This window comes from Prinia subflava, unplaced genomic scaffold (assembly GCF_021018805.1).
Source record: "Prinia subflava isolate CZ2003 ecotype Zambia unplaced genomic scaffold, Cam_Psub_1.2 scaffold_63_NEW, whole genome shotgun sequence".
In the NCBI taxonomy this organism is placed as follows: domain Eukaryota; kingdom Metazoa; phylum Chordata; class Aves; order Passeriformes; family Cisticolidae; genus Prinia; species Prinia subflava.
In genome coordinates this window covers 134,583-158,287 of record NW_026961070.1, presented here as the reverse complement: position 1 = coordinate 158,287, position 23,705 = coordinate 134,583, and the positions used below count along the sequence as shown (strand labels likewise).

Below are 23,705 nucleotides of genomic sequence, written 5' to 3'. Positions count from 1 at the left end.
CAATCAACCGCTGGGACAGCGGTCAATCAATCACTGGGACAGCTGTCATTCACCACTGGAGACAGCTGTCAATCACTGACAGTGACAGCTGTCAATCATCGCTGGAGACAGCTGTCAATCACCGCCCAAGGCCACCGCTCATAGTCGGCAGCTGTCAATCAGCAGCAGCTGTCAATCATCACTGGCAGCTGTCCATCATCAGGACTGACAGCTGTCAATCATCGGCACCAGGAGCATCCCCCTCCCCTCCCCCCGGCATGTTGGACGTGCCGGCAGGTGATTGACAGCTGTCAATCATCCCCCCCTGCCTGAGCGCCCTGGGCTGCCCAGGCCCTACGGGTGATTGATTGACAGCTGTCACTCAGGGGAGACCACGCCCCCCAGCCCCTCCCATGTAACTTAATGCAAACACGAGAGTATTTATGAGACCCCCGCGGGCTGCTGCGCCGGGACCCCCGAACCTGGGACCCCCCGAGCCTGACACCACCCAAACCTGGGACCACCCAAACCTCTGGGAGCCCCGAACCTGGGACCCCAAACCTCTGGGACCCCCGAACCTGGGACCCCCCCGAACCCCTGGGACCCCAAACCCCTGGGACCCTCAAACCCCTGGGACCCCCCGAACCTGGGACCCCAAAACTGGGACCCCCAAAATCCCCAACACCCCCAAATGTGGGACCCCCAGACCCTCTGGGACCCCAAAACCCCTGGGACCCCACAAACCTCTGGGACCCTAAAACTGTGACCCCTCAAGCCTGGGACCACCAAACCCCTGAGACCCCAAAACTGGGACCCCAAAATCCCCGAGAGCCCGGAATATGGGACCCCCAGACCCTCTGGGACCCCCAAACTGGGAGCCCCAACCCCTCTGGGACCTTCCTCGGGCTCCTGAGACCTTCCTCAAACCCCCCGCGACCCCCCAACCCCCGGGAGTCCCAAACACCGAAACCCCCCCAAATTCTGGCACCCCTCCCACCCTGAGACCCCTCCCCAAACGCCTCTGAGCCGCCCCTCCCCCAACATTCCTGACTCCCCCCCCAAGTCCAGGGTGTCCCCAAGGCCCCCCCGGCCCCCCCGGAGCCCCCCAAGACCCCCCAGGCCCCCCCGGAGCCCCCCCCGCCCCCGGTCAGGGTCCGGCCCGGCCAAGGCGCGCCCGGACCCGGCGGCGCCGGGGCGGGGCCTCTCCCGGCCACGCCCCCAGCCCCGCCCCCCTGTCTGAGCAAACCACGCCCCCTTCCCTATCATTGGCCACGCCCCTGCGCACCGGCCACGCCCCTTTTTCTCACCTGTCGGGGCGTGGCCAGAGCGGGTCCGGCGGCCGCGGGTGAGCGGGGCCGGATTTTGGGGATTTTGGGAGGATTTTAGGGGTTTTGGGGGTTTTTCGGGGTTTTTGGGGGGGTTTGGTGTCCCATGAGGGGCTCAGAGGGGTTTGGGAGGTTTGGGGGTCACCGTGAGGGGACTCGGGGGCGTTTTGGGGGCTGGGGGGGCGCACAGGTTTGGGGTGGGGGAGGGGCAGAGCCCGCCCGGGGGCAAAGTCTGTCCCGGGGGGGGGGGGCGGGGGTGGGACCGCGGCCCCTGGGGACCCCCAGAACCCCCCGAGAGACCCCCAAACCCTCTGGGGACCCCCCCGAACATCCCCCGGACACACTGGGGGCGCTCGGACACCCCCGAGACCCCCCCCGAGCCCCCCAATGGCTGTGGCCCCCCCAGGACTCTCCTGAGGCCCCCCCGGGACCCTCCCCCAGCCCACCCAGGCCCCCCCGGCTGCCATGGAGACCCTCAGACGCTGCTTGGGCAGACGGGTAAAGCCCCCCCCTCCCCAATTGGGGGGTCCGGACCCCCCCCCCCAAAGAGGCCCCCCCGGTTTCGGGGACCCCCGGGATCCCCCCGGGCCCCCCTGACCGCGGCCGCAGCCCCCTGGGGGGGGTCCCGTGTCCTACTCGAGACACAGAGACCCCCGGGGGGGCGACGAGGAGGAGGAGGAGGAGGGGGCGGAGCCAACCGTGCGGCTGCCACGCCCACGCCCCCGGCGCAGACCACGCCCCCGGCCCTGGCTCCACCCCCTGGCCACCCTGGCCCTGGGCTCGGCCACGGCGTTCGTGCTGGGTACGGGACCCCCGGGACCCCTGTGTGACCCCCCTGTGACCCCTCTGTGACCTCCCCGAGACCCCTGGGACCCCCGGGACCCCTGTGTGACCCCCGGGACCCCTGTGTGACCCCGGGACCCCCTGTGTGACCCCCCTGTGACCGCCGTGACCTCCCCAGGACCCCTGTGTGACCCCCGGGACCCCCTCTGTGACCCCCCGGGACCCCTCCGTGACCTCTCTGTGACCCCCGGGACCCCCTGTGACCCCGCCCCTCTGTGACCCCGCCCCCAGGGCTGTTGGTGGCCGGGATTGGCCACGCCCCGTGCAGGGATGGGCCCGTGGGGGCGGGGCCTCTGGCAGGAGGCTCCACCCCCGATGGGGTTTGGGGCGTGGCCAGCGAGGAGGCTCCGCCCCCTCGGCCCCGCCTGCGGGAGCTGCTGCGGCGCCACCTGGAGGACGAGAGGGTGGAGGCCTGGGTGAGGTGAGTGACCACTGACCACTGACCAGTGACCATTAGTGACCATTAGTGACCACTGACCACTGACCAATAGTGGCCACTGACCACTGACCATTAGTGACCATTAGTGACCATTAGTGACCACTGACCACTGATCATTAGTGACCACTGACCAGTGACCATTAGTGACCACTGACCAATAGTGACCACTGACCACTGACCACTGACCATTAGTAACCACTGACTGCCATTGACCACTGACCACTGACCAATACTGACCACTGACCATTAGTGACCATTAGTGACCACTGACCATTGACCAATAGTAACCACTGACCACTGACCATTAGTGGCCACTGACCACTGACCAATAGTGACCACTGACCACTGACCATGACTCGCCCTGTGTGACCCCTCCTGTCCCCGTGACCTCTGACCCCTGCCCTGTCCGCAGGGAGGTCAGCGCGGGGCCGCATGGGGCGGGGTCGGGGCGTGGCCGGGCTTTGGCCCAATCGGTGCTCAGCGCCATGGCGGGGGGCGGGGCTGACCCGGGCCTGGAGCCGCCCACAGCCCCTCCCCCTCCCGACACGGTAAGGGGGTCGGGGGTCACTGGGGGTCACTGGGGGTCACCGGGAGGGCGGGGTCATTCGGGAGGGGTCACTGAAGGTCAAAGCCCCTCGGGGTCATTGGGGTGGTTGGGGGTGACCCTGACCCCTGACCTTTGACCCCAGGGGGAGGTGACCCTTCACTGCTGGGGGAGGGGTCAGGCTGGCCGCTGACCTTTGCCCTTTGACCCCAGGGGGGAGGTGACCCTGCGCTGGGTGGGGCCGGGGGGGGAGGAGCTGGAGCGGATCCCACTGGACCCTGACGCCTTCTGCGCCTGGAGCATCCCCGGCACAGCCACGGTGAGCGCTGACCCCTGACCCCCTGAACACTGACCCCCTGACCCCCTGACTGTGACCCCTGACCCCCCTGACTGTGACCCCTGACCCGCAGGGGGGGCTGGTCTACGGCCACTACGGCCGCCCCCAGGACCTGGCCGAGCTCCGGGCCCGGGGGGTCTCGGCCCGGGGTCACCTGATGCTGCTGCGGCTGGGGCGGGGCAGCCCCGCCCACAAGGTGAGACCCCAAAATGGGGGGAGGGGCTGGGGAGGGGGAGGGGCAGCCCGCCCAGGTGAGACCCCAGAATTGACTCCGGGGTGATTTTGGGGGGTCCGGGGGTGATTTTGGGGGGTCCGGGGGTGATTTTGGGGGGTCCGGGGGGTGATTTTGGGGGGCTCCGGGGGTGATTCCCGTCCCCACCCCCCATTTGGGGTCTCCCTACAGGTGGCGGCGGCGGCGGGGGGGCGGGGGCCGTGGGGGTCCTGCTGTACCCGGACCCCCAGGACACGGCCGGGCCCGGGGGGACCCCCGGGCTGGGGGGGGACACGGCGGTGACCGTGCACGTGAGTGGGGGGCATTGGGGGGGATTTGGGGGGGTCCCAGGGGGGCCGGGGGTCAGGTTTGGGGGTAGGAGGGGTCTCTGAGGGTCTGGGGGGGTCACTGGGGGGGATTGGGGGGAATTTGGGGGGATCTGAGGGGTGATTTTGGTTGGATCCGGGGGTGATTTGGGGGGCTCCGGGGGTGATTTTGGGGAGGGGTCTGGAGGTAATTTGGCAGAATCTAGGGGTGATTTGGGGGGGTTCATGGGTGATTTTGGGGAGGGGCTCCGGGGGTGATTTGGGGGGGGGGGTCTGACTTGTCCCCCCACAGGTGCAGGAGGGGGCGGGGGACCCCTTCAGCCGGGGGTTCCCCTCCTTCCGCGGCCGCGCCCCCCCCCGGGCCCCCCCCCGGGGGTGCCCCCGATCCCCGCGCACCCCATCAGCGCCAGGGCCGCCGCCAGGCTGCTGCGGTATGGGGACCCCTCCCCAAAATAGGGACCCTTCCCCAAAATGGGGACCCCAACCCAAAAACCGGGACCCCTCCCCAAAACCAGGACCCCTCCCCAAACCTGGGACCCCTCCCCAAAATCTGGGACCACCCCCAAATCCTGGACGCCCTCGAACCTGAAACCTCCACCCAGCCCCCCAGCCCCTCTCCCCCTCCCCATTTCAGGATTTTGGGGTTCCCATCCCCCCAGCCCCTCTCCCCCTCCCCATTTCAGGGTCCTGGGGGGTCCCCGCGCCCCCCCCACGCTGGCTGCGGCCCGGGGGGGGCCCGGGGGGGGCCCTGCGGTTCCTGCCGGTCCCGGGGGGGCGGCGGCTGCAGCTCAGCGTGGGCGGGGGGACGCGGCCCGGGACCCTCACCAGCGTCTTCGGGGCCCTGCGGGGGCGGCTGGAGCCCGGTGAGGGGCGGGGCCGAGGGGGCGGGGCCACGCGGGGCGTGGTCGCTCGGGTGTGGCCGGTTTGGGGTGTGGCCGGTTTGGGTGTGGTCACTTGGGCGTGGCTGGTTTGGGTGTGGACAAGCTGGGGAGGGGCAGCAAAGGGGCGTGGTCTCAGTGGGTGTGGACGGGATGTGGGCGTGGTCAGAATGTGGGTGTGGTCAAGGCTAGAGGGGGCGGGGCAATGGGGATTACTGGTTTGGGTGGGGCGTGGCTAAATTGGGTGTGGTCAGAGGGGCGTGACCAGGGCGGGGTCATTACAGGGGCGTGGTCAGAATGGGTGGAGCTGTGGGTGGAGTGGGTGTGGCTGGGTGGGGGCGTGGCCTCGCTGACGCCGGCCCCGCCCAGACTGTTACGTCATCGTGGGGGCCCAACGCGATTCGCTGGGGGCCGGGGGCGGCGGCCTCGGGCGTGGGCACCGCCCTCCTGCTGGAGCTCGCCCGGTTCTTCGCCGCCATTGGCCGAGAGGGTGAGGGGCGGGGCCGGGGCGGGGCCGGGGGGGTGGTCCCCAATTTGGGGGCGGGGCTTAAATTGATGATTTTGGGGTTCTGGTTCAAAATTGAGGGGGGGGTTTGGAGGGTGGGGGAGAGGGAATGGCGGGGGGGGGGTCCCAAACTGGGGAGGGGTCCTGGGGGGGGGAGGTCCCCGGACCCCCCCGACCCCCCCGGACCCCGCCCCTCCCCCGCAGGGTTCCAGCTCCGCCGGACCCTCCTCTTCGTCAGCTGGGACGGCGGCGAGTTCGGACACCTGGGGGCCACCGAGTGGCTGGAGGTGACCCCGCCGTGACCCCGCCGTGACCCCGCGGTGACCCCGCCCCCCGTGACCCCCCGGTGACCCCCGGTGACCCCCGTGACCCCCCCAGGGCTACCCCGACCTCCTGCACACCAAAGTCGCCGCCTACATCAGCCTGGACCGGGCCGTGCTGGGGTGCGCCCCCTCCCCCCTCCCCCTGCCCCGCCCCCCGAGCCCCTCCCCCACCCCCGAGCCCCCCACCACGACCCCTCCCCCTTTTTCCCCTCCCCACCAGGGGCAGAGCGGTTCGTGGTCCGGACCAGCCCCACCCTGGTGAACCTGATCGAGAGCGCCCTGGAGCCAGGTGGGGGAGGGGCGGGGGAGGGGGAGGGGGAGGAGGGGGATGGGGGGGGAGGGGAGGAGGGGGAGGGTGTGAGGGGCCGCCCCCCCATCACCCACCCCCCAAAATGCAGGTGGAGAGTCCGAACGAGGGCGGGAAAAGCCTCCTGGAGCAGCTGACACGGCCGGGGCGGGGCTGGGAGAGCGACGTGTGAGTGGGGACACACCTGGGGACACCTGGGGACAGCTGGGACACACCTGGGACACACCTGGGACACAACTGGGGACACCTGGGGACACCTGGGGACACCTGGGGACATCTGGGGACACCTGGGACACACCTGGGACACACCTGGGGACAGTTGGGGACACCTGGAGACACCTGGGGACAGCTGGGGGACACATCTGGGACACACCTGGGACACACCTGGGACACACCTGGGACACACCTGGGATACCTGGGGACACCTGTGTCACATGCACACCTGTGTCCCCCCCGTCCCCCCCTGTCCCCGCAGGATCCGCCCCCTGTCCCCTGAGAGCGGCGCCTTCCCCTTCACGGCGGCCGCGGGGGTCCCGGCGCTGGAGCTCGGCTTCGACGAGGTGGGGCCGGCGGTGTCCCCAGCGTCCCCAACGTCCCCAACGTCCCCAATGTCCCCAATGTCCCCAATGTCCCCAACGTCCCCAATGTCCCCAACGTCCCCAATGTCCCCGGGTGTTCTTGCACCACCCCTGTGTCCCCGTGTCCCCCCCTGTCCCTGTCCCCCCCTCACGGTGTCCCGGTGCCCCCCTGTCTGTCCCGGTGTCCCCTCACGGTGTCCCTGTGTCCCCCTGTCCCTGTCCCCCTCATGGTGTCCCGGTGTCCCTGTCTGTCCCGGTGTCCCCTCCTCACGGTGTCCCTGTCCCCTCACGGTGTCCCCTGTCCCCTCCTCATGGTGTCCCCTGTCTGTCCCTGTCCCCTGCATGGTGTCCCCTGTCTGTCCCTGTCCCCTCACGGTGTCCCCATCCCCCGCAGGCCGCGGGTGGCGCCTCCCGCGCGGCGCTGGGGACCCCCGAGGACACCCCGGCCCCGCCTGGGGGCGCGGCTGCGGGGGCGGCTGCCGGCGGTGGCGCGCGCGGGTGGCCGCGGTGGCCGCGCAGCTCCTGCTGCGCCTGGGCCACGACCCCCGGCTGCCGCTGGACCCCGGCGCGCTGGGGGACGCGCTGGTGCGGCAGCTGGCCCCGCTGCAGGTGAGTGTCACACCAGTATAGACCAGTATAAACCAGTATAAACCAGTATGGCACTGGGAGAGCACTGGGAGGGCACTGAGGGGACACTGAGGGGGCACTGAGGGGACACCGGACCCCCCGGCGCGCTGGGGGACGCGCTGGTGCGGCAGCTGGCCCCCGCTGCAGGTGAGTGTCACACCAGTATAAACCAGTATACACCAGTATGGCACTGGGAGAGCACTGGGAGGGCACTGAGGGGACATTGAGGGGGCACTGAGGGGACACCAGACCCCGGCGCACTGGGGGACGCGCTGGTGCGGCAGCTGGCCCCGCTGCAGGTGAGTGTCACACCAGTATAAACCAGTATACACCAGTATGGCACTGGGAGAGCACTGGGAGGGCACTGAGGGGGACATTGAGGGGGCACTGAGGGGACACCAGACCCCGGCGCACTGGGGGACGCGCTGGTGCGGCAGCTGGCCCCGCTGCAGGTGAGGCTGGGACCCAGTATAGACCAGTATGAACCAGTATAAACCAGTATAAACCAGTACAAACCAGTATGGCGCTGGGAGGGCACTGGGGGTGACACTGGGAAGGCACTGGGAGGGCTTTGAGGGGTACCCCCAGTACCCCCATTATAAACCAGTATAACCAGTCCCCCCCAGTCCCCCCAGTCTAAGCCAGTCTAACCAGTGCCGCCCCAGGCGCGGGGCCTGTCCCTGCAGTGCCTCTCCTCGGCCAGGGGGGGCGTGGTGCGCGCGGCGGCCTCGCTCCGTCGCGACATGTCGGGATCGGACAGCTCCAACGAGCGCCTCAACCGCGGCTTCAACGCGCGCCTCATGGCCGTGAGTGGCACCTGTGTCACCTGTGTCACCTGTGTGTCATCTGTGTGTCACCTGTGTGTCACCTGTGTGACCTGTGTGTCACCTGTGTGTCACCTGTGTCACCTCTCACCTGTGTCACCTCTCACCTGTGTCACCTGTGTGTCACCTGTAGCACACCTGGTGTTCTCCTCTGTCCCCATCCCTGTCCCCTCCCGATGTCCCCGTGTCCCCTGCTGTCCCCACCCCTGACCGTGTCCCTGTGTCCCCACCCCTGACCCTGTCCCCCTGTCCCTTTGTCCCCTGCTGTCCCCACCCCTGACCCTGTCCCTGTGTCCCCCTGTCCCCGCTGTCCCTGTGTCCCTTTGTCCCCTGCTGTCCCCACCCCTGACCGTGTCCCTGTCCCCTCCAGGCCGAGGCGTCGCTGCTGTCCCCGTTCGTGTCCCCTCTGGTCACCCCCTTCCGCCACGTCCTGCTGGGCCGGGGCGGCCACACCCTGCCCGCGCTGGTGGCCGAGCTGGGGACACGCGGGGACAGCGGGGACAGGGGGGACACTGGGGACAGGGGGGACATTGGGGACAGGAGGGACACTGGGGACAGGGGGGACAGGGGGGACATTGGGGACAGAGGGGACAGGGGGGATACTGGGGACAGAGGGGACACTGGGGACATTGGGGACACTGGGGACAGTGTCCAGCTGCGCCTGGCCCTGCTGGCCTGGACCCTGCGTGGCACAGCCGGGGCGCTGGCCGGGGACAGCTGGGACCGCGGGGACCTCGGGGACAGGGGTGGCCCTGGGGACAGCGGGGGCTGCGGGGACATCGGGGACATTGGGGACATCGGGGACAGGAGAGGCTCTGGGGGCCCTGGGGACAGCTGGGGTGGCCCTGGGGACAGCTGGGAGCGCGACGTGTGGGGTCACGGGGACACCTGGGAGCGGGGTGGCCCTGGGGACACCACAGGGGACATCAGAGGGGACCCTGGGGACAGCAGAGGGGACATGGGGGGGCAGGGGAGGGCTTGGTGACACGCAGGAGTGGGGGGACACCTGGGGGACAATCTGGGGACACTTGGGGACACCTGGGGACACCTTGGGACAATCTGGGGACACCTGGGGACACCTTGAGGACACCTGGGGACAGCTGGGGGAACATTGGGGACACCTTAGGGACACTTTGGGGACACCTGGGGGAAAGCCCCGCCCCCTCATTTGCATCAGCCGCGTTTATTGGCTGTGACCGGAGCTGGGGACAATAAAAGCACCGAGGGGGCCACGCCCACCGGTGGCCACGCCCACAGTACCACACCCACTCGTGTTTGGCCACGCCCACTCGCCGTTGGCCACGCCCACTCGTGTTTGGCCACGCCCTCGCAGGCGCCTTCCCTGAGATCGCCGAGGTGACGTCATCGATGGGCGGGGCCAGAGTGTCCTGGCAGCCATATTGAATGGGCGGCCATATTGGATGGCAGCCATATTGCACGGCAGCCATATTGGATGGCGGCCATATTGGATGGCGGCCATATTGGATGGTGGCCATATTGGATGGTGGCCATATTGTCCTGGCAGCCATATTGGATGGCAGCCATATTGCATGGCAGCCATATTGTCCTGGCAGCCATCTTGCTCCCTCAACCAGCTGCATCCCTTAGCGCCGCTTCCGGCGGCCATCTTGCCCTGGGCGGGGCCGGAGGCGGGGTCAGCACTCGGGGTCCCCTTTGGGGGGGCTCTGCAGGCTCTGGGCGCCCTCCAGGATCCGCTGCTGGTGCCCGGCCAGCGTCACCCCCACGCGCAGCAGGTCCCTGCGTGGGGACACGGGGGTCACCGGGGGGGGGGGAGGGTCCTGTGCGACCCCCCCCCAAGCCCCCCTGCCCCTCCCTCCCTCCCTGCGGCAGCTCCAGCCCCACTGCCCAGCCCCCCCTGTGCCCCCCAGCCCCCCATACCCCCCCAGCCCCCCATACCCCCCCCCAGCCCCCCCAGCCCCCCGTACCGGCTGCGCAGGCGCGGCAGCAGCTCCAGCGCGGTGCCGCCGGCGCCATGGGGCGGCTCCTCGTACCCGCCCAGCCCCAGCGCCCGCAGCCACTGCCCCCGCCGGGGGGCCGGGGGGCGCCGGGGGGCCGGGGGGGAGCTCGGGGGGCTCTGTGGGGCCGGGGGTGGGCTCGGGGGGGCCGCGCTGCTCCGGGCAGGACGGGGGGGAGCTGCGGGAATGGGGGAGGGTCAGGGCCGCGCCTTGAGGAGCCCCTCCCCAAACTCAGGTGTGCTGGGACCCCTCCCCAAACTCAGGTGTGCTGGGACCCCTCCCCAAATTCAAGTGTGCTGGGACCCCCCCATGAGTTCAGGTGTTTTAGATCCCTCCCATGAACTCAGGTGTGCTGTGAGCCCCTCCCCAAACTCAGGTGTGCTGGGACCCCTCCCCAAATTCAAGTGTGCTGGGACCCCTCCCCAAACTCAGGTGTGCTGGGACCCCTCCCCAAATTCAAGTGTGCTGGGACCCCTCCCCAAACTCAGGTGTGCTGGGACCCCTCCCCAAACTCAGGTGTGCTGGGACAGCCCCTCCAATGAACTCAGGTGTGCTGGGATGCCCCACACCATGAATTCAGGTCTGCTGGGACCCCTCCCTAATAAATTTGGGTGTGCTGAGACCTCTCCCCAAACTCAGGTGTGCTGGGAATCCCCCCCGCCCATGAGTTCAGGTGTTTTAGGTCCCCCCCATGCACTCAGCTGTGCTGGGATGCCCCCATGTGCTCCGTGCCAGCCTCGCCCACACCACACCCGCCCCCCAAAGCCCCCCGTGCCCCCCTCACCCCTGGGGGTCCTCGGGGGGCGCGCGGAGGCTCTCGGGGCGCCGGATGAGGCGGTCGAGGGCGCGCACGATGCCGGGGAAGGTGGGGCGGGCGCGGCGCTGGCGCTGCCAGCACTGCAGCATCAGGCGGTGCAGCGGCGGCGGGCAGCGCGGCGGCGGCGGCAGGCGGTAATCCTGCTCGATGGCGTTGATCACCTGGGATAGGTGAGGGACAGGTGAGGGACAGGTGAGGGACAGGTGAGGGGGGGAAATCCTGCTCGATGGCGTTGATCACCTGGGACAGGTGAGGGACAGGTGAGGGACAGGTGAGGGGGGGAAATCCTGCTCGATGGCGTTGATCACCTGGGACAGGTGAGGGACAGGTGAGGGGGGGATATTGGTAATGATCCTGCTCGATGGTGTTGATCACCTGGGACAGGTGAGGGACAGGTGAGAGGGGACAGGAGAGGGGGGGACACTGACAATGATCCTGCTCGATGGCGTTGATCACCTGCGCAGGTGAGGGACTGGTGAGGGACAGGTGAGGGGGGGAAATCCTGCTCGATGGCATTGATCACCTGGGACAGGTGAGGGACAGGTGAGGGACAGGTGAGAGGGGAAAATCCTGCTCGATGGCATTGATCACCTGGGACAGGTGAGGGACAGGTGAGGGACAGGTGAGAGGGGAAAATCCTGCTCGATGGCGTTGATCACCTGGGCAGGTGAGGGACAGGTGAGGGACAGGTGAGGGGGGGAAATCCTGCTCGATGGCGTTGATCACCTGGGCAGGTGAGGGACAGGTGAGGGACAGGTGAGGGGGGACACTGGTAATGATCCTGCTCGATCACCTGGGGACAGGTGAGGAAGGTTTGGGAGCCCAATTTTGGGGGAATTGGGGGGAATTTGGGGGTTTTGGGGGGTCCCGATTTCGGGGTCACTCACGTCCTGGTTGGACATGTCCCAGTAGGGGCAGCGCCTCCCCAGGAGCCCGATTTTCGGGGAATTTGGTGGTTTTTTGGGGCGATGTGTTCACCGGGGGTCCCGGGGGGGTTTTGGGGGTCCCGGGGGGTTTTGGGGGTCCCAGGGGGGTTTTGGGGGTCCCGGATTCGGGGGTCACTCACGTCCTGGTTGGACATGTCCCAGTAGGGGCGCTCCCCGAAGCTCAGCACCTCCCACATGACGATGCCGTAGCTCCAGGCGTCGCTGGCCGAGGTGAAGGTGCGGGAGGCGATGGCCTCGGGCGCCGTCCAGCGGATCGGGATCTTCCCGCCCTGCCGGGGGGTCAGGGGGGTCAGGGGGACCCCGAAACCCGCGGGGGACCCCAAAAACCGCGGGGGGACCCCAAAACCAGCCGGGAAAAACCATGGGAAACCCCAAAACCCGCGGGGGGACCCCAAAACTCGTGGGGGGACCCCGAAACCAGCCGGGAAAACCCCAGGAAACCCCCAAACCCCCAGGAAACCCCCAAACCTGCAGGGGACCCCGAAACCTGCGGGGGACCCCGAAACCAGCCGGGAAAAACCACGGGGAACCCCAAAACCCCAGGGAACCCCGAAACCCACCTAAACCCACCCCAAAAACACCCACACCCACCCAGATCCACCTGGGCCAGGTGAGACACCTGCGAGACCCCCAAAAAACCACCCAAACCCACCCCGAAGCCCACCTAAACCCACCTAAAACCCACCTAAAACCATCCCAAACCCCACCTAAACCCACCCAAGTCCCACCTAAACCCACCCCAAACGCAGCCACACCTGCCCAAATCCACCTGGGCCAGGTGAGACATCTGCGAGACCCCCAAAAAACCACCCAAACCCACCCCGAACCCCCCCTAAACCCACCTAAAACCCACCTAAAACCATCCCAAACCCCACCTAAACCCACCCAAGTCCCACCTAAACCCACCCAAGTCCCACCTAAACCCACCCCAAACGCAGCCACACCTGCCCAAATCCACCTGGGCCAGGTGAGACATCTGCGAGACCCCCAAAAAACCACCCAAACCCACCTGAATCCATCCCAAACCCCACCTAAACCCCCCCCCAGCCGCAGCCACACCTGCGCCAGGTGCGCCCCGCCCCGGCTCTCACCAGCGAGCTGGTGTAGGTGGGGTCGCTGTCCCTGTCCCCCGTGAGCGCCCGGGACAGCCCGAAGTCGGACACTTTGCACACCAGGTGCGCGTCCACCAGGATGTTCCGCGCCGCCAGGTCCCGGTGCACGAACCCCGCCTCGGACAGGTAACGCATGCCCGAGGCGATGCCGCGCAGCATGGCCACCAGCTGGAGCGGGGACAGTGTCCCCTCCCGGCCCTGGGGACACAGGGACAGTGAGGGGACAGCATGGCCACCAGCTGGAGCGGGGACAGTGTCCCCTCCCGGCCCTGGGGACACAGGGACAGTGAGGGGACAGCATGGCCACCAGCTGGAGCGGGGACAGTGTCCCCTCCCGGCCCTGGGGACACAGGGACAGTGAGGGGACAGCATGGCCACCAGCTGGAGCGGGGACAGTGTCCCCTCCCGGCCCTGGGGACATTGGGGACAGTGAGGGGACAGCATGGCCACCAGCTGGAGCGGGGACAGCGTCCCCTCCCGGCCCTGGGGACACCGGGGACAGTGAGGGGACAGTGAGGGGACAGCATGGCCACCAGCTGGAGCGGGGACAGTGTCCCCTCCCGGCCCTGGGGACACCGGGGACAGTGAGGGGACAGTGAGGTGACAGCATGGCCACCAGCTGGAGTGGGGACAGTGTCCCCTCCCGGCCCTGGGGACACCGGGGGGACAGTGAGGGGACACAGGGGTCAGAGGGGACACCGCGTGTCCCTGTGGAAGGTGATGAGTGACCGATGTCCCCAATGTCCCCAATGCCCCAGATTTCCCCAATGTCCCCAATCCCCTGAATGTCCCCAATGTCCCCACCCTGAGGAAGGCGTCGAGGGCGCCGTGCAGCAGGAACTCGGTGACGATCATGGCGGGGGGCCCGGCGCTGACCATGCCAATGTCCCCAATGTCCCCAATGTCCCCAGTGTCCCCAATGTCCCCAGTGTCCCCAGTGTCCCCAGTGTCCCCAATGTCCCAGATGTCCCCAATGTCCCCAATGCCCCAGATTTCCCCAATGTCCCCAATGCCCCGGATTTCTCCAATGTCCCCAATGTCCCCAATCCCCTGAATGTCCCCAATGTCCCCACCCTGAGGAAGGCGTCGAGGGCGCCGTGCAGCAGGAACTCGGTGACGATCATGGCGGGGGGCCCGGCGCTGACCACGCCAATGTCCCCGATGTCCCCAATGTCCCCAATGTCCCCAGTGTCCCCAGTGTCCCCAATGCCCCGGATTTCCCCAATGTCCCCAATGCCCCGGATTTCTCCAATGTCCCCAATGTCCCCAATCCCCTGAATGTCCCCAATGTCCCCACCCTGAGGAAGGCGTCGAGGGCGCCGTGCAGCAGGAACTCGGTGACGATCATGGCGGGGGGCCCGGCGCTGACCACGCCAATGTCCCCGATGTCCCCAATGTCCCCAATGTCCCCAGTGTCCCCAGTGTCCCCAATGCCCCGGATTTCCCCAATGTCCCTGATGTCCCCAGTGTCCCCTCGGTGTCCCCACCCTGAGGAAGGCGTCGAGGGCGCCGTGCAGCAGGAACTCGGTGACGATCATGGCGGGGGGCCCGGCGCTGACCACGCCGCGCAGCCGCACCACGTTGGGGTGCCGGAACTGCGCCATGCGCGCGGCCTCGCGCAGGAACTCGCGGCGCTGCCGCTCGCCCGCGCCGCCCTTGAGCGTCTTCACCGCCACCTCGGCCTCGGGCTGGCCCGGCAGCGCCAGGCGGCCGCGCCACACCTCGCCGAACTCACCTGGGCGGGTGGGGACAGGTGTGAGACCATGGAAACTACCAAAAATCCACCTAAACCCACTCAAAATCCACCTAAACCCACTCAAAATCCACCTAAACCCACCTAAACCCACCCAAAATCCCTTTAAAATCACCCAAAACCTGTCCTGAAACCACCCACACCTCACCGAACTCACCTGGGCAGGTGGGGACAGGTGTGAGACCAAGGGACACCCGGGGGACCACCCCAAACCCACCCAAAACTACTCCAAACACACCTAAACCCACCCAAAACAACCCAAAATCCCCTTGAAATCACCCAAAACCTGTCCTGAAACCACCCACACCTCGCCGAACTCACCTGGGCGGGTGGGGACAGGTGTGAGACCAAGGAAACTACCAAAAATCCACCTAAACCCACCCAAAATCCACCTAAACCCACTCAAAATCAACCTAAACCCACCTAAACCCACCCAAAATCCCCTTAAAATCACCCAAAACCTGTCCTGAAACCACCCACACCTCGCCGAACTCACCTGGGCGGGTAGGGACAGGTGTGAGACCATGGAAACTACCAAAAATCCACCTAAACCCACCCAAAATCCACCTAAACCCACTCAAAATCCACCTAAACCCACCTAAACCCACCCAAAATCCCTTTAAAATCACCCAAAACCTGTCCTGAAACCACCCACACCTCACCGAACTCACCTGGGCAGGTGGGGACAGGTGTGAGACCAAGGGACACCCGGGGGACCACCCCAAACCCACCCAAAACTACTCCAAACACACCTAAACCCACCCAAAACAACCCAAAATCCCCTTGAAATCACCCAAAACCTGTCCTGAAACCACCCACACCTCACCGAACTCACCTGGGCGGGTGGGGACAGGTGTGAGACCAAGGAAACTACCAAAAATCCACCTAAACCCACTCAAAATCCACCTAAACCCACCTAAACCCACCCAAAATCCACCTAAACCCACCCAAAATCCCCTTAAAATCACCCAAAACCTGTCCTGAAATCACCCACACCTCGCCGAACTCACCTGGGCGGGTGGGGACAGGTGTGAGACCATGGAAACTACCAAAAATCCACCTAAACCCACCCAAAATCCACCTAAACCCACCCAAAATCCACCTAAACCCACCTAAACCCACCCAAAATCCCCTTGAAATCACCCAAAACCTGTCCTGAAACCACCCACACCTCGCCGAACTCACCTGGGCAGGTGGGGACAGGTGTGAGACCATGGAAACTACCAAAAATCCACCTAAACCCACTCAAAATCCACCTAAACCCACCTAAACCCACCCAAAATCCCCTTGAAATCACCCAAAACCTGTCCTGAAACCACCCACACCTCGCCGAACTCACCTGGGCAGGTGGGGACAGGTGTGAGACCAAGGGACACCCGGGGAACCACCCCAAACCCACCCAAAATCCACCTAAATCCACTCAAAATCCCTCTAAACCCACCCAAATCCATCCTGAAACCACCCACACCTCGCCGAACTCACCTGGGCAGGTGGGGACAGGTGTGAGACCAAGGAAACCCACCCAAAATCCACCTAAACCCACCCAAAATCCCCTTAGAGCCACTCTAAATCCACTTAGAACCACCCACACCTCGCTGAGCACACCTGGGCCAGGTGGGACTCACCTGGGTGACCCCAAATCCCCTAAAACCGCCCCAAACCTCACTCGCACCGCCCTGAACTCACCTGGGCAGGTGGGACTCACCTGGGTGACCCCAAAATCCCCTAAAACCGCCCCAAACCCCACTCACATCTCCCTGAACTCACCTGAGACAGGTGGGACTCACCTGGGTGACCCCAAAATCCCCTAAGAGTGCCCCTCCCCCCCACACCTGGCCAGGTGAGCCCCCCCCGGTGCCACCTGCGCCGATGACCTCCTCGATGGTGACGCAGGTGACGTCGATCTCCTGCGCGAAGTCCCTCAGGGCCACCTCGGGGTCCTCGTAGGTGAGGGGGTCGATGTAGAGCTTCCCACCTGGGGGGCACCTGGGGTCACCTGGGGACACCTGGGGACACCTGGGGACACCTGGGGTCACCTGGGGGACACCTGGGGACACCTGGGGACACCTGGAGAGCACCTGGGGACACCTGGGGGACACCTGGGGGACACCTGGGGGCACCTGGGGACACCTGGGGACACCTGGGGGCACCTTGGGGACACCTGGGGGCACCTGGGGACACCTGGAGAGCACCTGGGGGCACCTGGGGACACCTGGGGGACACCTGGGGGCACCTGGGGGACACCTGGGGGACACCTGGGGACACCTGGGGACACCTGGGGTCACCTGGGGACACCTGGGGACACCTGGGGGCACTGAGGGATATTTTTGGAACATTTTGGGGACATTTTCCAGCACATTTTTGGGGACATTTGGGGATATATTTTGGGCCATTTTCACGGACTTTTGGAGAACAATTTTGGGACATTTTTGGGACATTTTGGGGACATTTTTTGGGGATATTTTCAGGGATATTTTTGGGGTATTTTAGGGACCTTTTGGGGACATTTTGGGGACATTTCTGGGGACATTTTTGGGGGCATTTTCAGGGACTTTTGGAGAACACTTTTGGGACATTTTTGGGACATTTTGGGGACATTTTGAGAAGATTTTTGGGACATTTTGGGGACATTTTTGGGACATTTTGAGAAGACTTTTGGGACAATTTGGGGACATTTTTTGGGAGGTTTTGGGGATATTTTGGGACATTTTTTGGGACGTTTTGGGGATATATTGGGGACATTTTGAGAAGACCTTTGGGACATTTTGGGGACATTTTTGGGGACGTTTGGGGACATTTTGGGGTCCCCCTTACCGAGCCCCCCGGGGCCGGGGCTGCGTCGCTGCCTCTGCGCCCGGAGCCGCCCCCGCCTGCGGGGACAGGGGGGACACGGGGAGGAGCCCCCCGGGACCCCAAATCCACCCAAATTCAACCCAAAATCGACCCAAATCCACCAAAATTCAACCCAAAATCGACCCAAATCCACACAAATCCACACAAATTCAACCCAAATCCACCTAAATTCACACAAATTCACACAAATCCAACCCAAATCCACCTAAATTCACACAAATTCACACAAATCCAACCCAAATCCACGCAAATTCACACAAATTCAACCCAAATCCACCCAAATTCAACCCTAAATCACCCAAATCCGACCCAAATCCAACCAAATTCAACCCAAATCCAACCCGAAATTGACCCAAATTCACCCAAATTCGATCAAATTCAACCCAAATCCACCCAAATTCACCCAAATCCCCCCCAAATCCACCCAGAACTCTCCAAATCCCCCCAGATTGTCCCAAATTTCCCCAAATTCAACCAAATCCCCCCCCAATCCCCCCAATCCATCCAAATTCAACCGAATCCACTCCAAATCTCCCCCAAACCCCCAAATTCCCCCCAAAATCCCCCCAAATTTTCCAAAATTCCTTGTCAAAATCCTTCCAAATCCCCCCAAATCCCCCCCAAATTTCCCAAAATCCCCCCAAATCCCCCAAATCCTCCCAAATTCCCCCAAAATTCACCCAAACCCCCCCAGTCCCCCCCGTCCTCACCTGAGCCAGGCCAGGGCCCCCCCCAGCAGCGCCAGGAGCCCCCCCAGGGCAGCGGCTCCGGCCACGACGCCCCCGGGGGACCCCCGGGACCCCTCTGGGGAAAGGGAGAGGGGAAAGGGGGTCAGGGGGCTGGGGGGGTTTGGGGGGGTTTGGGGGATTTTGGGGAGATTTGGGGGGCATTTGGGGTGAATTTCGGGGAAATTAGGGGTGAATTTTGGGGAAATATGGGGAAATTTGGGGAGATTTGGGGGGATTTGGGGATTTGGGGGGAATTTCGGGGAAATTAGGGGTGAATTTTGGGGAAATATGGGAAAATTTGGGGAGATTTGGGGGGATTTGGGGGAGATTTTGAGGGATTTGGGGAGGGTTTGGGGGGAATTTTTGGGGTGAATTTGGGGGGGATTTGGGGGGATTTTGGCAGGAAATCTTGGGAGGGATTTGGGGGGGATTTGGGGTGAATTTTGGGGATTTTGGGAGGATTTGGGGGGATTTTGAGGAGGAATTTTGGGGTGAATTTTGGGGGGAATTTGGGAGGGATTTGGGGGAGATTTGGGGGGGATTTTGAGGAGGAATTTTGGGGGGATTTGGGGGAGATTTTGGGGGGATTTTAGGGGGGTTTGGGGGGAATTTTTCAGGGGAAATTTTGGGAGGGTTTGGGAGGGATTTGGGGGAATTTGGGGGGGATTTGGGGGCATTTTAGGGCGGATTTGGGGGGGATTTTGGCGGGAAATCTTGGGGGGAATTTTGGGGTGAATTTGGGGAGTTTTGGGGGGATTTTTCAGGGGAAATTTTGGGAGGGTTTGGGGGTGTTTCGGGGTGATTTTGGGGTATTTCAGGGGTGTTTTTGGGTGGTTTTAGGGTATTTTGGGGTGGTCTCAGGGTGTTCTGGGGTATTTTGGGATGGTTTTGGGGGTATTTCAGGGTATTTTCAGGGTATTTTGGGGTGTTTTCAGGGTGTTTTTGGGTGTTTTCGGGGTGTTTTTGGGGTGTTTTCGGGGTGTTTCGGGGTCTCACCGCCGCCCGGCGCGCTCACGGTGGTCTCGGGCCCGAAGTCGCCGTAGCCGCCCTCGGAGCGGGCGCGGACCCTCACCCCATAGAGCCCCCCCCGGCGGAGCCCCCCCAGCTCCGCCCGCGGCTGCGGCACCCGCAGGAACTGGGGGGGCCCCTCCCCGCCCCCCAACTGCGGGGGGAAGGAGGCGTGAGAAACCCCAAAATCCATCCCAAAACCTGCCCCAAAAACCCCCAAATCCTCCCCAAAATTCACCTCAAAAAAGCCCAAAATCCACCCCAAAAAAAACCCCAAATCTACCCCAAAATTCACCCCAAAAAACCCCAAATCCACCCAAAAAAACCCCCCAAATCCACCCCAAAACCCACCCAAAAACCCCCAAATCCACCCCAAAAAAACCCCCAAAATCCACCCCAAAATTCCACCCCAAGAACCCCCAAAATCCTCCCCAAAACCCACCCCAAAAAACCCCAAATCCTCTCCAAAACCCGCCCCAAAAAACTCCCAATATTCACCTCAAAAAACCCCAAAATTCACCCCAAAACCCACCCCAAAACCCGCCCCAAAAACCCCAAAATCCACCCCAAATCCTGCCCCAATACCCGCCCCAAAAAAACCCCAAATCCTCCCCAAAACCTGCCCCAAAACCCCCAAATCCTCCCCAAAACTCGCCCCAAAAACCCCCAAATCCACCCCCAAAAAACCCCAAATCCACCCCAAAACCCACCCCAAAAAACCCCCAAATCCATCCCAAAAAAAACCCCAAATCCACCCCAAAATTCACCCCAAAGAAACCCCAAATCCACCCCAAAATCCGCCCCAAAAACCCCAAAATCCACCCCAAAATTCACCCCAAAACCCGCCCCAAAAACCCCAAAACCCACCCCAAAATTCACCCCAAAAAAACCCCAAAATCCACCCCAAAACCCACCCCCAAACCCGCCCCAAAAACCCCAAAACCCGCCTCCACAAAAACCCCAAATCCTCCCCAAAATTCACCCTAAAAAAACCCCAAATCCACCCCAAAACCCACCCCAAAATTCACCCCAAAAACCCCAAATCCACCCAAAAAATCCCCAAATCCTCCCCAAAATCCGCCCCAAAATCCACTCCAAAAAAACCCTGAAAATCCCAAAATCCCTCCCCCAGATCCCCCCAAACCCCCAAATCCCCAAAAATCCCCCAAATCCCCCAAAACCCCCCAAAATTCCCCAACCCCCCCCAGCCCCCCCAGCCCCTCCCCCACCTTCTCGTAGTACTTGACCTCCCAGTCCAGCACGGGGGGCGGGGCCGGGGGGCGGGGCCAGGCCAGGGTGACGCCCCCTGGCCCCGCCCCCACCCGCAGCACGTCGGACACGGGCGGCGGCACTGGGGGGAATTTGGGGAATTTTGGGGTTTTTTGGAGATTTGGGGGGATTTTGGGGATTTGGGGGTTTGGGGGGATCTGGGGGAGGGATTTTGGGATTTTCAGGGTTTTTTTGGAGTGGATTTTGGGGCGGATTTTGGGGAGGATTTGGGGTTTTTTGGGTTGAATTTTGGGCTTTTTGGGGTGAATTTTGGGTTTTTTGGGGTGGATTTGGGGTGAATTTTGGGGTGGGTTTTGGGGTGGATTTGGGGTTTTTTTAGGGTGAATTTTGGGGAGGATTTGGGGTTTTTTTGGGGGCGGGTTTTGGGGTTTTTGGGGCGGGTTTGGGGGTGGGTTTTGGGGTGGATTTTGGGTTTTTTTGGGGTGGATTTTGGGGTGGATTTGGGGGATTTTTTGGGGTGAATTTTGGGGTGGATTTGGGGTTTTTTTGGGGTGAATTTTGGGGTGGATTTGGGGTTTTTGGATTATTTTCGGGGTATTTTCCAGGTCTCACCATCTGCCCTGGCGGTGACGTTGATCTCAGGGGTATTTTGGGGTGATTTTGGGGTATTTTGGGGTATTTTGGGGTGATTTTGGGGTATTTTAGGGTATTTTCAGGGTCTCACCATCGGCCCCGGCGGTGACGTTGATCTCAGGGGTATTTTGGGGTATTTCAGGCTGTTTTGGGGGTGGTTTGGGGTGGTTTTTGAGGTATTTTAAGGCTGTTTTGGGGTCTCACCATCCGCCCCAGCAGTGACGTTGATCTCAGGGGTATTTTGGGTATTTTAAGGATCTTTTGGGGTATTTTGTGGGGTTTTTGGGGTTATTTTGGGGGTCTCGCCATCTGCCCCGGCGGTGACGTTGATCTCAGGGGTATTTTGGGGTGATTTTGGGGTATTTTGGGGTGGTTTTGGGGTATTTTACGGTTTTTAGGGTATTTTAGGGGTATTTTGGGGTATTTTGGGGTGGTTTTGGGGTATTTTGGGTGGTTTTTGGGGTTTTTGGGGTTATTTTGTGGCTCTCACCATCGGCCCCGGCGGTGACGTTGATCTCGGCCGCGGGGGGCTCGGGGGTCCCGGCGGCCGCGCTGACCCCGCTGCGGGCGCTGACCCTGAAGCTGTAGGTGACCCTGGGCCGCAGCCCCCCCACGCTGACGCCGGGGGTCCGCAGCCCCTGGGGAGGGGGCGCCCAGGCCAGGGGCCCGCAGGGGCCGCAGCCGGGGGGCTCCCCGAGGGCCGGGGGGCACGCCCGGCACCCCACGCTGTAGCGCAGCTCGGGGTGGTCGCCCCCGGCCCGCGGGGGGCTCCAGGACAGCCGGACCCCCGAGCCGTTCACCCGGGCCTGGAGGGCGCGGGGGGCCGAGGGGGGCGCTGGGGGGGGACAGGGGAGGGGTCAGGGGGGGATCGGCAATGGGAGCCCCAAATTCCACCTTGGGACCCCCGGAACCCACCCGGGACCCCCCAAAACCCACCTGGGACCCCCCAAAATCCACCCGGGACCCCCCAAAATCCACCTGGGACCCCCCAAAATCCACCCGGGACCCCCCAAAACCCACCTGGGACCCCCCCCAAATTCCCCTCCTGGGAATCCCAGAAACCCCCCAAAAATCCCCCCCCCAAAAAACCCCAAGAAAGCCCCCCCAAAAAAAAACCCCAAAACCCCCCCAAAACCCCTAAAAAACCCCCAAAAAACGCCAAAACCCCCCAAAAACAAAAAAAACCCCAAAAAACCTCCCCAAATAAACCAGCCCCCCCGAAAACCCCCCAAAAAAACCCTCAATAAAACCCAACCCCCCCAAAAAAAAACCCCAAAAACCCCCCCAGAAAAACCAAAAAAACCCCAAAAACCCTCCAAAATCCCCCAAAAACCCCCCAAATCCCCCCAAAATCCCCCAAACGCCCCCCAAAGCCCCCCAAAGCCCCCCGGCCTCACCCCAGCAGCGCTCCCGGGGCCCCTCCCCGGGGGCTCGGTACGACCCCGCCCGGCAGGCGCAGGCGGCGGCCCCGGGGGAGGGGGCTTCGCTCTGGAGGGGGCAGGGCTGGCAGCGACCCCCCCCCGGCTCCGCCTTGAACGTCCCGGGGGGACAGGCTGGGGACAGGGGGGACACGGGGGGTCAGTGGGGAGGGCACGGAGACCCTCCCCAAATACCTTAAAACAACCTAAAACACCCCAAAATATCCCCAAAACACCCCAAAAACTGCCCGGAGACCCCCCAAATACCCTAAAACAACCGAAAACACCCTAAAACACACTGGAGACCTCCAAAATATCCCAAAAACACCCCCAAAACACCCTAAAACAGCCCAAAACACACCAGAGACCCCCAAAACATCCCAAAAACACCCCAAAAACTGCCCGGAGACCCCCCCAAATACCCTAAAACAACCTAAAACAGGCAGACACCAAAACCCACCCAAAATCACCCCAAAACACCCTCAAAACACCCCAAAAACCTGGAAACACCCCCAAAACCACCCAAAGTACACCAAAAAACACCCCCAAAACACCCAAAATCACCCCAAAATCACCCAAAAAACCACCCAAAACCACCCAAACCCCCCCAAACTCACGGGTGCAGCCCTCTCCCCCGGGCTCCGTGCCCGCCCCGCAGACGCAGCCCAGCGCCGGCGGCTCGGCCCAGCGCCCGTCCCAGACATCAAAAACACCCCAAAATCACCCAAAACCACCCAAAATCACCTCAAAATCACCCAAAACATCCCCAAACCCTGAAAACATCCCAAAAAACACCCATAAAACACACCCAAACCAACCCAAACCTACCCAAACCAACCCCAAGTCCCTGAAAACTCCCCAAATCACCCCAAAACACCCCAAAATCACCCAAAACACCCCCAAAATCCCACAAAACCACCCAAAACACCCTCCAAACTGCTAAAACTACCCCAAAACTCCCCGAAAACATCGTAGAACAACCCCATAAAACTCCCCAAAACCAACCCAAACTGACCCAAAACCACCGCAAACCAACCCAAAACCACCGCACACCAACCCAGAACCAGCCCCAAACACCCCAAAATCACCCAAAATCCCCAAACCCCCCCAAACTCACGGGTGCAGCCCTCTCCCCCGGGCTCGGTGCCCGCCCCGCAGACGCAGCCCAGCGCCGGCGGCTCGGC

At 63.4% G+C, this 23,705-nt stretch overlaps 1 protein-coding gene across 1 annotated transcript; it reads right to left on the bottom strand.

Annotated features, from left to right (window-relative positions):
* Positions 1-9,210: 9,210 nt before the first annotated feature.
* Positions 9,211-23,241, bottom strand: EPHB4 (EPH receptor B4; the record flags this gene model as incomplete). The annotated part of the gene is made up of 13 exons (XM_063425281.1): positions 9,211-9,804; positions 10,807-11,000; positions 11,906-12,055; positions 12,878-13,096; positions 14,386-14,633; positions 16,513-16,626; positions 17,466-17,521; positions 18,215-18,308; positions 19,229-19,394; positions 20,470-20,591; positions 21,594-21,938; positions 22,501-22,656; positions 23,139-23,241. Coding segments are annotated over 13 exons (2,070 nt in total), but the record flags the coding sequence as incomplete, so codon positions are not given.
* Between the last annotated feature and the right edge of the window lie 464 nt (positions 23,242-23,705).